The 14,690-nt window shown below is 39.6% G+C and overlaps 1 protein-coding gene across 4 annotated transcripts in view; it reads left to right on the top strand.

The window, feature by feature from the left end:
* Positions 1-14,690, top strand: part of MAEA (macrophage erythroblast attacher, E3 ubiquitin ligase) — a 48,717-nt gene that overhangs the window by 9,388 nt on the left and 24,639 nt on the right. For 3 of the 4 annotated variants that reach the window (XM_042053271.1, XM_042053273.1, XM_042053268.1), the window contains 2 exons: positions 8,517-8,699; positions 12,225-12,428. In XM_042053271.1, the coding sequence (XP_041909205.1) occupies positions 8,517-8,699; positions 12,225-12,428 (387 nt within the window). Of the gene's footprint in view, positions 1-121; positions 208-8,516; positions 8,700-12,224; positions 12,429-14,690 lie in introns of those variants that run through there. The other variant, XM_042053272.1, reaches the window with a different exon arrangement.

Genomic DNA, 14,690 nt, shown 5'->3' with positions numbered 1-14,690 from the left:
TTCATATTACTGAATGTTTCTTGGAGATAAGCCTTACCAGGAACTCTTGCAAGAAAGACTGAAGTCCTCATGTGGATAAGGAACTGGGCAAGATAAAAAACAAACATCAAGATTTAGTAGCCAGCCTCTGTAATGGAGGAAGATTGGTGTTAGGATTCTGCTGGCTTCCTGGTGATACTCAGCTGTTTGAACATCGTGGAAGAAAGAGTAAGTGCTAAGATGAAGCAGTTTCCTTGATGATACTAAGATAATTGAGGTATTACCGATATAGCCCAAGTGTGAACCATTAGAGAAAAATAGTGAGAGACTGAATGGGTGTTAAAATGCATTAAATTCAGTACAGACAAATGCAGTGTGATACAGTTTTTAGGTATGGTGGAAAGAAAATTAATCCTAGTCTTAAATATATAATAACTGATTTAGAAATTATCATCATTCCTCAGTGGCATCTTAGGACTAATAGTGAATGTTTTCTGTGAGTGATCAGGTTAATGTTGACAAACACAGGACAGAAGTGTTGGAAAAGGGAAGAATGGAGAACTCAATACATAGCAGTTAAAATCTATGGTTTCTTCTTCTCTCAAGTAGTATGAGTTACTCTTATTTTCTCCCTTCTCTCATCCTGAAAAAGGATGTAGTAGAGCTGGAAAATGTCTACTGAAGGGCAAGAATGATTAGAGAGATGGAAGTCTGTCTTCAAGGAATGGTTTAGAAAGTCTCTTCAATCTCAAGATATGTGAGAAGTATGTAGGAGAAAGAGAGGGTTCACTTTTATGCTTCCAAAACAAGAACAGAAGGGTTTCAAATTAGTTGAAAAGTCAAAACCCAAGAGTATTTCTTCACATAGTTGTGGGCCTGTGAAATGTCTCACAACAGGATGTTGCAGTGCTAAAACTCAGGTCAACAGCAACCAACAGAGTTCATGAGTGAGAATCACCCTGTGGTGTTTCTACTGTTAAACTCCCATCTCTGGCTCAAGAAGTCCAAAGAGACTGTTTGGGAAGAGTAACTTTGTTCTTGCCTTTTTTCAAGTGCCATCCTCTTTCTGGATATCATCAGAGAAAAGATAGTGGCAGAGAGGGGACTTTCGGTCTTATCTGGGTATGGTCATTCAGATCTTCATATGGAAATGTATTTGGTGTCTAAGTTAGCAGAGACTAATTCATGAAATTAAGGTAGGAAAGTACTTCTGCAGACAGTGTAAATTCAGGCTTCTGCTCAAACCTTGGCTAACTTCAAAGCTAATCTGAGTTGCTCAGAGTCCTGCCAAGTTCTGAAAGCTTTTGAGGGTGGAGATTCCATCACCTTTCTGGGCTGCTGTTCCATTGCTTACCAAGCCTTCTGATTGAAATTTTTTTTTTTTTTTTGTCCGGCTGGAATTTTCTTTAGTGACAGTTGTCAACTCTGCCTCCTTCCTTTTTGCTCTGTAACTCCGGAAAGTCTGGCTAAGCTCTTATCTATGACCTTCACCTTTCAGTAGTAGAAAGCTTCTATCAGATTGTGCTGCTTCCAACTCCCTGTAGCCTTCCCTTCTGTAACGGAAACAAGCCTGCCCATCTCAGCTTCTCTTGGATTTTTTTTTTATACTTCAGCCAGCTCACTGTCGTGGTGGCAGCCTTCTGGACTCTCTCCAGTTTGTCAGCATCTCTTTTTTAGTGGTTGGGCGGGGGAGTGACCTGAAAACCAGACTCAGTATTCCAGATGAGTCTGCATGAGTGCTGAGCATAAACAATCACTCCTCTCAACCCACTGCCTTTAGTCTTGCTAATGCAGCCTGGGATGGGGTTAACCTTCATTGCCATGAGAGCCTGGTGCTGATTCATGTCCAACCTGCTGTCCATCAGGACCTCTGCATCTTTTCCTGCAATGGTGGTCCTAGCCAGTTATTCCACAACCAGTGCTAAAGGCTGGGGTGGTTTTGTGCCAGATCCAGGGCCCTGGGTTTTGCCTTGATTACATTTCATAAAGTTCTTGGTGTGTTTCTCCAGCTTGTCGTTTTTTCTGAATGGCAGCTCCAACACGTCCATTTATCAAGGACTCCACCAGTTTGTCCTCTGTCAGCTTTCTGCTTGTGTGTTTTGTAGTGCAGATGGTTGAAAATGACATGTATGTTGGAGCTGATAACATTCCTGGGGAGTGGAGCAGTACTTGTAATTGGCCATCAGGAAGCTTTAGAACCACTGACCATTATTCTTGGAGCCTGACTATGCAGTCAGACCCTCACCCATCTTGTATTCAGCCATTCAGTCCATGTCTCCCCTGTTTGGCTACAAGTGAGACAATATCAAAAACCTCACTAATACTGGCATGAAAGGCTGCCAGCATGCTCCTGCCATTCAGAGATAGTCAGTTCATCACTGAAAGCACACACTGTTGTCAAGCTTGCTTTGCTTATGACAAATCTGGACTGGTTATTCCTAGTCACCTTTATAAGCTTGGAAGTGGTTTCCAAATGATTTTTTTTTTTTTCTGTAACTTTCACAAGAACTGAGATGAGGCAGACTAGCCTGTAGTTTTTGTGATCTTCCAGGTTTTCTTTTTGGAGTAGAGGTACCAAACTTGCCCTTTTCAGTCACAGACAACTTTTCTTGTTCACCATGACATTCCAGCAGTGGTAGCAGGTTTGCAGTGTCGTCCAGGAGCTCTCTCCTCCCTTCTGCTCCTATGCACCTGTGTGTCTTCAGCTTGCTTTGGACTTCTTACATGAGTGAATAGTACCTTTCTCCCCAGACTCATACATCATCCGGAAGACTTAGGAGAAGACCTTACCAGTAAAGACAGAGAAGGCAGAAGTGAGGCTTTGTTGTCCTTTGTAGCTAGGTCACAAACTCAATTCTATAGATGCTTTTCATCTTCCTTAAGCTGCTTGTGTCTATAAGGCCCTGGTAATAACAATTACTTATTTGAAGTCTAGTTGAATGAAGTGGATGTATATGTTGGCTGTGATGGTAATGAGTGCTGGATTTCTAGCTGTGACTCAAAAGGCTTTTGTGGCTGGACACCTACAACATCTCTGCAAAGAAGAACTCACCACAGTTCATGTTTGTTTTGTTATGTTGTACTCTATCCCAAGCAGAGAGCCCTTCAGCAGTGTGTATTCAATTCATTTGGAAACCCCAGGTGCTCAGTGAGTGACTGTGTCTGTTGCAGAAGCTGCAAGTGTCCAACAGGCTAAAACTTCTCCACATTCTTGAAATGCCATTAAGCTGCTTAATAGAATTCAAGGTGCTAAAATGAGCATAAGTCCAGTCTGGATGTCTGACTTCCAGCAACATAAATGCCACTGAGGTAGCAAAGCTTTTTAAACTTTGACCACTATAGTTAATGAACTTCTATGAGGGGGAAATGGTCTGCGTTCTTCTCTCCTTTTTGATATTGTTAAAGGCTATAGATAGTATGTTCTCATCACATGTTTTCTAAAGGCATTTTTCTGTGAGTCTGTAGAGATAAGCAAGAGCTGAGGTGGGAGTGTGTTCAGCAGCTGTTTTCTATATATTCATTTTATGGCTAGAGTAGGAAGTGTGCGCATCTAGATACATTAAGAAAACCTTAAGAAGAAAAATTAATCTCAGTAAAATCTTGATAATGCGTGTAAAAGTAATATGCATTGTAGAATGCTGTGTAAAAGGTTGGCAGGTGTATAATCGTAGAATAGTTTACTTTGAAGGGAACTTGGAGGTAATTCAATTCCAACCTCCTTGTCATGCTCACTAGACCAGGTTGCTGAAAGGCCCACCCAACCTGGCCTCAAACACTTCCAGGGATGGGTCATCCATAGCTTCTCCGGATAACCTGTGTCAGGGCCTTACCACCTTCACAGTAGAGGATTTCTTCCTCATATCTAATCTAACCCTGCCTCTGCCATTTTGAAGCCATTCCCCCTTGTCTTGTCACTCCATACCCTTGTCAAAAGTGCCCTCTCCAGCTCTCTTACAGTCCCTTTAGGTACTGGAAAGTGCCATAAGGTCTTCCTGGAGCTTTCTGTTCTCCAGGCAGGGCACCCCCATCTGGCTCAGCCTGTCTCCACAGCAGAGGGGCTCTAGCCTTCTGATCACCTTTGTGGCCTCTTCTGGACTTGCTCCAGCAGGTCCAGATCCTTCTTATATTTGGGGGCCCCAGAGCTGGGTGCAGCATTGCAGGTGGGGCTTCACAAGAACAGAGTAGAGGGGCAGGACTGCTTCCCTTGACCAGCTGCTCACACTTATTTTGATGCAGCCCTGTATGCAGTTGGCTTCATATTATTTATATTTCTTTAAATATTTATTTGCAGGCTGATAATTAACACTTGAGAAGTGTATACAGTTTGCAAAACATCAGGTTACAATATATGCAAACATTTAATACTTGCTGGGTTTATTTCTACTTTTAATATATTTTGAAAAGACTCAAAAAAACAGAATCACTTAGTGAGTGAATAGCTTATTGAAAAATTTATTTTGATGAAAATGTATTTAGTGTTAAATTCACTATATTCAAGGGTATCTCAAGTTACATTTGATATGGCTTATGGAAAGAAAGATTGCCTACAGTTGCCCAACTTGAACAGTTTTAGCCACTTCATGATTTGAGAACTCTGCCTTGCTTTGGTACCTTATTTGCATTCATGGGCAGGAAGAGGACTTTGTTTGGGCTGAAGGCCAGGTAGTAAACATCACAGTTGAGTTCCTAAGTGTACACTTAAAAACTCCCTCTGACATCCTTAACTCTGCAGTTTTCTACTCCCTGCACTCAACTGAACAACCAGTGTATATCTCTCATGGCAGTCCTTCCTCCTCTTCACCAGTTCAAGCTTGTAGAGCCAGAACAATCCTCTTCTAAGCCTTGTCACCACAGCTAGAGGTTGTTGGAGCATGTTCTGGGACAGCACACCACTTTTTTGGCTTTCTAAAACCAGAGTGAAGTAACTCCTGAAATGAAAAAAAATTTGGATCAGGGTTATCAGTTGCCTCTGCCTCTTTGTTAGCGTTTAGCACCTGGAAACAGTCATGCTATAGTTGCAGAAGCCTCCAGGCAAGCCGACTTTCCTTCACATCACATCAAAATTTTGATCTTGGAAAAACTTGTGTTACTGTAATTTTACCCCTTGTGTAGGTTGTCCTAACTTCAGTCAAATTCCTTTTCACTAGATTTAAGTTTGACCTGGTTGAGTACGTGCTTAGGTTGAATAATGTGTCCGCAGTTGTGGAAGCTGATGAACAAAAGGAGCAGAATCTACTTAGTGCCACTGGATTTAAATGTGCTGCCCACTAATATTTTACAACCCTCCTTTGTATCCTCTTGTATGTTCACGGTATGAGCCAACTGGGTGTGGTTTTTCAAGCTCTAACGAGTAGGACAAGTTGGTATTGTGCTTGTACAGAACACATTCTGGTCAGTACTTGCTGCTTTATTTCAGTTTTTTTAGTAGCTGATTTATTCTTTTTTCCTTAAGGTAATGCTTCCCTAGGTTGAGTTCTGTAGGTCACTCTTGTCTCTGAATAATAACCGTGTAATCCAGGTATGGTCACAGAATGGCACTGGCAGGAAAGATTCAAAGTCTCCAATAAATTTATGGCAGTTAATGATACGTAAATCTTGCATCTATCTCTTAGTCGGAAAAGTTTGGTGTTCACCATGTTCTAACAGTGGTACCTGAAAATCAAAGTGAACTGTAAGTTAAAAATTTTTAGAATTGTATTGTCCAGAACACTTTCTTACATGTTCTCCTTCCATTAACTTTCATTATTGGTGGAAAAAAATGATCCTGTTGGTACAATGCCTGTAACTTTTGAAGGGTTTTGCAGTAAAGCAAGCCAATGCTGGGGAGCTGGATCTTTTGGCACTTTGGAGCTGTAGGAATAACAAAAGAACCAATGGATCGGGATGCAAGTTCAACATAAAATGCTGCTTTTTTTAAGGAATATAGCAGTTGCAGTTCTACATTTTGGCATTCACAGACTCTGTTCCCATAAAGTAAGTGCAAAAGCTGTACCTAGATACAATTTACAAAAATTCTTATGAAAACTGCTGGCTCTATAATAAGAAACAAGTGCCAGTGCAAATTATGGAAATCTCTGGTAAAGAGTATTTACTGTCAGCTTCAGTTACGCAAATAATTTCATTGTACCTTTAATTTCCCTTGTTATGGCACACTAAATTATGTTTCTCAGTATGTTTACTTTTATTTACTTTCAGAGTATGTAGTGGAAACATTTCAACTCGCAGCCTCTTCCGCACATGGTGTTCAGATTGCTTTTATGGTAGGGGGAAGAAAAGGATAAGAGAAGATTCAAAAACCAATTGTGCCTAGACACGTTTTAAATGATATGTAGTGATACCAGCTGAAATTGAAAGTTCAATTGTTCTAAATGTCATATGAACACAAACTGTGCCAGATGTCTGCATGCTGAAGAGACAGAGCACAGGAAATGGGAGCTGTTACTGCTCTTGAGTGCAGATAAGGAACTAGGGAAAAGGGAGATTAAACGCAGACTTTTTTCAAACTGACTAGATTTGTGTCCAGCTGACTGCTCAAAATTTAACAAAAGCACTTTCTGTAGTAAAAAAGATACCTCAAATTAATGGTAGCTTATGAAAGTCTTTTGATGCAGATTCTCAGTGTGGCATGGAAAGCTGATTAGCAAAATACTTGCAGAAATATTTTTTGGTGGACAGTAAGAAAAATGCAGTGGGGGGAAAAAGAAGGGAAGAAGTTGTCTAAATGCTGTCTGGCATCAGGTCTTAGAGTTGGAAATAAGTTTCCATGTTCAAAAACATGAGATGTCAAAATAATGGTCCCCTGGAACATCCATTTTATCTGTGGGTTTCTAAAATATTTAATATTTTTTGTGGAAATGGAAAAGAGAAATGAGGGTTGGAGATGGAAGATTGTTATATAGGCAACTATGTAGGTGTTGAAGCCTATTATTTGTCATGGCTTATGTGGTTTGAATTTTGGGTGGGTGTAGTGCTGGGATTTTAGGGCAAAATGTATAAGGAAAATAACTGTTTTGGCTTGATGCTTCCTGTGGTAGAGTCTTGTCCTGTCATTTGTTTAGGTCATAGTTTCAGATACCAAAAACCATTAAATAGATCATTTCAAACTTGAGGATCCCTTTCATGTCTTATCAGGATTATCCTTGTGTTTTATTACTACTACAAATAAGCACAACCTATTGTAGGTAATGCAAAGTCTTGGAAAGCAAATGCTTTGGCTCATCTTCCTTGCTCTGAACCAAAGTGTTCTCTAATGGAGAATTGCAGTGGTTACGTAGTAACCTCTTTGCTAATGGCGCCCAGAAGGAGCGTGGCCCTTGGGGTACTTTCTTGCATGCAGGTGATTAGAATGAGGAAAACTGAGACCTTGATATAATTGATTTGAAGTTATATGCTTGAAAGATTTGTAATCAAACATATACGTGATATGTACCAAACAGAACACTGATTTGTGTTTCCTGTTTTACCTTTAGCATGGATAATCTGATTGCTAGCTAAATTATGCCTTTGATTAATGGAAAAGCAATCAAGATTATCATAACTACCTGAAAGAACTTCTCCTGGACTTTTTAGAGATTAAAGATATGGATGTATTAAGTGTGTAACACTAGAGTGTTTTTAAAAATTCCTGTTTCCTTTAAGTAATAGAACTTCTGTTTAAACTGCTTATGCTGCCTCTGTAGTGGAAGCATCTTAACACTTCCTGTAAGCTTTCCCCAAATCATTCACCAGGCTGTAGACTGCTCCCGTATATGTGTCACTAAATGGCCATCAGTAGCAGCTTTGATACAACTGTTCCATAGAGGTGTGGGACACGTAGGACAGGAGACCTCCAAGACTGATAAATCTCTTAAGTCAGGAATGGTGCATTAGAGGAAATTAGTCAGTTTACTAATACATTGTAGGCTTTTATCACTAAAGGAAAATTTACATGGGATTTCTCTTGACATTCCTTATAGTCCTTGGGGAAGTAATATTAAAAAGTAGTCTTTTGTGGGTAAAAGTATGTAGGAGACTTGTTGGATTTTCTGAATAACTTTTGGTGTACTATGTATAAATTTTTGAGTAGCCAGTATGCATTATACATGCTTTCTCACAAAGGTAACTTTCTCTGTTTTAATGAATTCTTGAAGGGAAGTAATGTAAACTTAGAAAGTCATGTTCTGAAGGATGATCTCTTAGTTGTTTAATTTGTAGCTTTCCTTTTGTAGGAACACATTTGCCTTTGCTTTCTGTTGTCTCTGGACTATTTCCATCAGTGCTTGCTACAACCAAAGCAGGATAGGTGAAACTGGTATCAGATAAGAAACTGCAGCATTTTTCCTGTTGTTTTTTCATAATCTTTGAAGTGTGAGCTCCTTGCTGAGAGAACTTAAATAAGGGCTTTGGTATGGGAACTCAAGTTCAATCAATGACCTCTAGTCCCCTGGAACCAAGGTGTTCTTTGGGCTTCATCAGATGAAATCATCAGTCTCTCTAAGCTTTAGAGGATGTGAATTTTTAGTTATAGAAATTCTAATGACTTGGTATTTTTCCTTCAGGTGCCATATGAAACACTGAACAAACGATTTCGAGCTGCACAGAAGAACATTGATCGCGAGACCAGCCACGTTACCATGGTGGTGGCGGAGCTGGAGAAGACGCTGAGCAGTTGTCCTGCTGTGGATTCCGTTGTCAGTCTCCTGGATGGAGTCGTTGAAAAACTCAGCGTTCTGAAACGCAAGGTGAGTGCTGTTCTACCTTCCTTACAATGCTGTTTCCTTGGATTTTCTTTTCCAGATAACAGGCATTACTGGCCTTGGAATGCCCAGTGAAACCTTGCTTCACTGTGCTTAAGAAACATAATTTGGTGGTCTTTGTCTAAGTATAACAAACTTCTGTTGAGAGGTAAAATTAATATACGCTTATAGTCCTGAAAAGGACTTTCTGTACTAACAGAAAAGAAATAGTAGCAAAATTAATTGATTTGTATCAATTTCTGCTTGTCTGATGGAAAGGTTTGTGCAATTGCATTAATTGATCACTGGAATAGCAAAACAGGTAGAAGATCGAGATGAAGAATGTGAAACCCCCAGTGCAGGAATAGTTGTATGCAGAAGAATGTGCAAGTTGTCCTGGATTGTTACGTGAAAAATTTTTATAAACACTCAACTTGCAATTTGAAAGATTTCTAGGGAATATTAGGAGCCTGTTAAACAAAAATTGGCAGGATAACCTGCTTCTAGCTGTTAAGCTTGAACAAAATACAACCAGCCTTTCATGCCTTTACCACATCTTTCTTAGAAAAAGATGTCTATGTTCTCAGAAAAAGAAGTATAAGGCATTCTTAAAGATGTCTATGTTCTCAAAAAAAGAAGTATAAGCCATCCTTATTTTGGATGGGAATATTACTCATCCCTAGAGTCATCAGAATACTTACTTGAAACAAGTCTTGCAGAAAAATGAAAATAGCTCTGTCGCCTGACTTGAGAGCAGTGCTTCTCCAAAAATAAATAGATTAAACATAGTAGCAGAGTCATTTCATTAAAAGTTAAATGAAATAAGATATAAATCAACAACAGATATAAATCTTGAGACAGTATTAAGTGAAGCGTCAAAATACCTTGGAGGTTTGCAACATGAAAATAATGCTGTCATGTGTGTTGATTTGGGGTTTTATGCTTGAACAACTTAGCTAGGTGTTGAAAAGCTGTTCTGCAAAAGACTTCATAAATTAATTGCTCTTTTCATCCTCGGATTGTGAGACTTAAAGACGTCTTAAAGGATATGTTTTCTTCACTTCTCCGTTACTTACAGAAAAATAGGAGCTATTTCTGAAAGAGGTGTTGGATGTTGCTTGTAGGTCTATAGTAATGATGTGGAGGAGTAAAAGTTATTTACTTGTTAAATCTTTGCTGACTGTGGGGGTGTATCTGAAGGCATTGCTGAATGTTTTGGGTGCAAAGCTCCATTTTTAGTTTAATTGTTCATTTGTTTCTGACTGCCTGAAAGACTGTGGGGAGTCTTATAGCTGCTCAGAAAGAACAAAAGGCAAAGAAAATTTGTTTAACAGTAAAAGTCCTCTGAAATACAAAGGTCTTGTTTCTGCTCCAAACCCTCAACTCCCAACTGTCTTCTCTATAATCTCTGCCCTGAGCAAAATGATTGTTTTCTTTAGAGCCTTTGGACCCATGTGGGATCTCTGTTTCCTCCTGTGTTTAGACAAGGATCTCATGAACTGCTGAGATGGCCATAATAGAATTAGATGGTTCCTTTATTTAACACCTTACTCACTCTTAAAAGAGAGCTTTTAAACACAGCAGGTTTCTTGGGTTCTGAAAATGATCCTGGGGAAACTCAGGCCTTTGTGTTTTCCCTTTTGTATCCTGTTTAATATGCTTGTTCCCCCAAGTTCTGTTAATGTCCAGCAGGGCAAGTCCAGATAGACTTGCTTCAGAGGGTTTTGAAAAGGATCTGTAGCCTTTCTGAATGTGCTAGAAGGATCAAAAAAACCAGCAAGAGCTGTGTAAGTCCAGATACAAAGCCATGTAAGAAGAGCCCTTTGGAATGAGAAAGGGTCTAACCCTGCCTGGCTGCCTTGAGTTCTTAGTTATATTCAGAATATTTCTCAAGGTTGCCTTCACATGTGACAATACTGCAGAGATCTAAAAAGTGAAAGTGTGTTTTGAGTTAGTGTTTGCTTGCAGACTAGGAAGAGACCCAGTTTATAACTCAAACAAAATACTTGTCTACAAACTGTATGTTACAAAATAAAGCTAAAGTCAGCAGGAGCAGTAACTCAGACTTCAGTAATAAAAATAACTCATGCTACAGATGTTTACATGAATTTTAGTAAGAGACTCTTGTATAGTGACTAGTGTTTTAGATACTTGAATTTGGTATCAAGGGCCAGATCAGAGTCAGGCTTAATTGGGGGGGGAGAAAAAGCAGCTTGTTGAGCTTTCCTTGCAAGTTTTCCCCTTATTTCACTTTGCTTTTCAAATACTGATCCTTCCAGAAGTCTGCCTTTGGGCAGGCATGGAAAATACAATTAAAACCAATCTGTGCTTCCAGAGCTGGAGCTCTACTGCGTATGATACTATAGCTTGAGTTCTGGGAAGGTCGCTGTGTCAGCATGGAGTGCAGAGTGGGCTGCCAAAAGCCTGCCAGGTTCTTTGGGCTGAGCTGGCAGACTTGCCTGTGCCTTCCAGCTGCCAGAGCTGTGCAGTCATTCAAACACAAGCCAGCAAGTTTAAAGTCATCACAAGGCAGCCTAACTTCCAATTGCATCACTGGTGATATATTGCAGATGGGGAAGGTACTAATCATCCTCTACTGGTTTGCCTTTACTTTAGCAGGCACATAAAGGTACTGCCAGCTTTCTGGAATTCTGTAGCCTGGCATGGCCCAGAGTTGTCATGTGCTGTATACTGAGTTAGCCAGCTTGGAATGTTGACTTTAAGGTTAAAGGAAAGCAACTATGAGCTGAGCGTTTTGGCTTTAATTTAAAAAAAAATATTGTGGCGATATCTTAGGGGGTGATGTGTGTTTTATGCTGGATATGCCAATACATTGGTTTAAAATCATCAGTCTACTTCCTCTGGACAAATGTGCTTTCCTAAGTAAGGCTTCTGAGCAAGGGATGCATGTTTCCACAGTGGCAGAGTTAAATAAAATAGTACCAATTTAACAAAGCTGATGATTTTTGGAAAACTGCTTTTAGATCCTTGAGTTGCAGGTGCCAAGAGGCCAAGTGTTTGTATAATTTCCATTATTGCATGACTGATTAGAATGGCTCCAGTGTATTAGAAGTAATGTGGGTTGACTCGGCATCACTCCTCAGTAGAACTAATCCAGCAGGACAGCTGCTGGAGGAAGAAGCCATGCATAGGTTAGAGGTGGAAATTTTGCTTTTCTACTGTTTGGATCAGATGACTGCAAACCCTCACAAAGCTCTTTGCAGGCTATTACAGCAGTTGCTGCCACAGTTGATACATTCCTGGTTTCGGATGAACTGCAAGTTAAGCAGAAAAATGTATATATTCATAATGTCAAATATATCAAAACTTACTTCTGTGCAAGAATATCTCAGAACAGGACCAGCCACGCTGAAACTTATGCACTGCTGTAGGAAGTGTGTTTCTAAATGAAAGAAACACTACTGGGAGTAAATGTATAACATGTAAAGAATGCTTACAAACAATTACTGTATTTTGCTTTAAAAGGAGATGGAAAATGTATCGCTCTTACTGTTAGTTTTCACTTTTTAGGCTGTTGAGTCAATCCAGGCTGAAGATGAAAGTGCAAAGCTCTGCAAACGCAGGATTGAACATCTGAAGGAGCACAGTAGTGACCAGCCAGCTGCTGCCAACATGTGGAAGAAGAAACGCATGGATCGTATGATGGTGGAACATCTCCTACGTTGTGGCTACTACAACACAGCTGTAAAACTAGCCAGACAAAGTGGTATTGAGGTGGGTGGCAATGTGGACTAACTTGCTAACAAAATGGTAGTAAAGAGGAAGTTGGAAAATAAGAACGAGCTGCTTATAGCCTTGTAGCAGTTATTTTTATGTATTGGTGTGCCTTCATTGCTAGTGTTTATCTGTTAATCTTTTAAGGCTTGAGTTTGTTCTCCCTACTTGCCATAAATTTTGTTTTAATGTATTAAATGAGTCAAAATTGAGGGCACAATTTTTTGTCACAAATTAAATGCTTTTAGATAAACACCTTTCTCTATTAAAACTCGGATTAATTCTCAAATGTCATAAAAATTTCTTGTTAGAGGCCTTTAGGCTGCTGATTAAGCATGTGGTGGAGCTTCCCATCTGTCTAGCCCCACTCAGCTGATATGTGTAGGTGACCAGACTAAGCAAAACAGCATTTGCTGGTTGCAGGAACAACTGTTCTATTGTATCATCATACTGTTTAATGCATTGAGAGGAAGGCTGTCTTTTACTTGGGAAAAGAAATTTTGATACAACTTGGGTTTTTTAGTAGCCAGTATGTCTTGCATGATCCCAAGAATGCAAGAATTCCAAGAATTGCATGTTTCTCCATTTTGTGATTGTTGCTTTCCTTTTCACTGGTTAGCTAGTTGGTTTTGCTCGGGCTCAGAGTGGGTTATGAAGTGTTTGGAGTTTGTGTACTTTGGTGTAGCTTTTTTATGCAGACCAGTGAATCCTCACTGTGGTCCTCTGGCAGCCACGAGGATGTTAAAACTGATTTTTTAAGAATTTGCTGTTTGTCTAGAGAAATCATGTTTTGCAGATTTTAGGTAGCCTTTGGTATTTGATCCTGAGTGATCCTTGAATCATAAGTTCTTTTGATATTCCTGATTCCAGAAAGTATGCAACTCTTCTAGTTAAAGTCTTACTCTTTACTCTTTACTCTTTTACAAAGATGCTGAAAGTTGAGTTCTGTTACATGACTTACGTACTTTGCCTTTTTTGGGTGGAATAGTTGAATACATCTGTCATTTTGTTGGAGGAAAATATATTTTTGCTACTGATGTCAAATTAGAGCATATGTACTTGTTCTTTGTCTTGTAACAGGGACCTATCTGTCACGTGTCTCTTATTTCTTGGCTGCTTTGCTGGTTCAGCCAACAGCAATTTCAGTAAATGCCAAATAGGAAATAGTATGTAGAGGCTGAATAGAAGTGAGAGGGGAAGTAGGTTGCGAAGTGTTAATAGGAAATAGTCCTGAAAAAAATCAACTGAAGAGTCTGTTGTGCCTCACTTGAGATACAGCCCGTGCATGTGAGTCAAAAATACCCAAGGCAATTATGCTGGGAATAACTGCAGCTTGACTGGTCAGCAGCTCTCCCACTTCTGGTAGATGTTTCCCTCTGTTTTGAGCAGGAGCTCATCTCTGCTGAATCATCATGTTACTGTACCTACTAGGTCTGCTGAAAAAGCACTATGGAAATATTTTCACTTTCATAGCAAGTTCTATTATGCCTGATGAAGTAATGCTCAGCTTTGGGTTTAGACATGAGCATGGAAGTCTGTCATGATATACTGCAAGACCCTGTGGTAAAAGCATCATACTCATGAAGGCTTAAAGCTTTTCATTCTGTTTGTTGACTAGAAAATTTTGTGTTAAAAAGGACATTTTGCATAAGATTATTTACCTTCTGCCTGCAAGCCTAACTCTTTTTATTTGCATAACGTCAAGGTAACTCGAATAACACAGAATGTAGTCACACGTTGAATGCACTGAGGCCATTTTTCTTCTAGTTTGCTGAAATTATGCATTTTAGTCAGGATTACAGTTTGTTTTGGCTTAATGAAGATAAGGCTTCCCTCAGTTTCTCTGCTTTGCACATGGTCTTTCTTACTGTATGGTGATCCTCTTTGTGAACAGCTTTTACAACATATGATACTGGGACTTGGTTGTTACACAGAATTTGTGGTTTTGCTGGATTAATAAGACAGCATCTGTTTCTTTTTGTTCCTTTCTTGCTGAAGGATGTGAGCATTGAAATGTTCTCTAATGCTTACTAATGTAACTTTGCTGTAGAGATTACAAAATACCATGGTATTCGCTCATCCAAAATAATCTTTTACTGTGGTCTCACCTGGAATTTTGATTAATATCCCCACCACCAGTCTTGTCTTGATTTTGTACTACTGGGTAGACATTATACCCTAAGTGAGAACCTGAGAAAAGATAGTGTTATTGTTCAGCTTGTCTGGCAGCCAGAGGTGAGGTAAGGTTGAGCATGGCCCAGC

The sequence above is a fragment of the Corvus kubaryi genome, unplaced genomic scaffold (genome assembly GCF_017639235.1).
Source record: "Corvus kubaryi isolate FWS band 111438036 unplaced genomic scaffold, C.kubaryi_AGA036_p1.0 split1-131, whole genome shotgun sequence".
NCBI lineage: Eukaryota > Metazoa > Chordata > Aves > Passeriformes > Corvidae > Corvus > Corvus kubaryi.
Note: the sequence above shows the minus strand (reverse complement) of the source record. Positions and strands in the feature narration are given on the sequence as shown.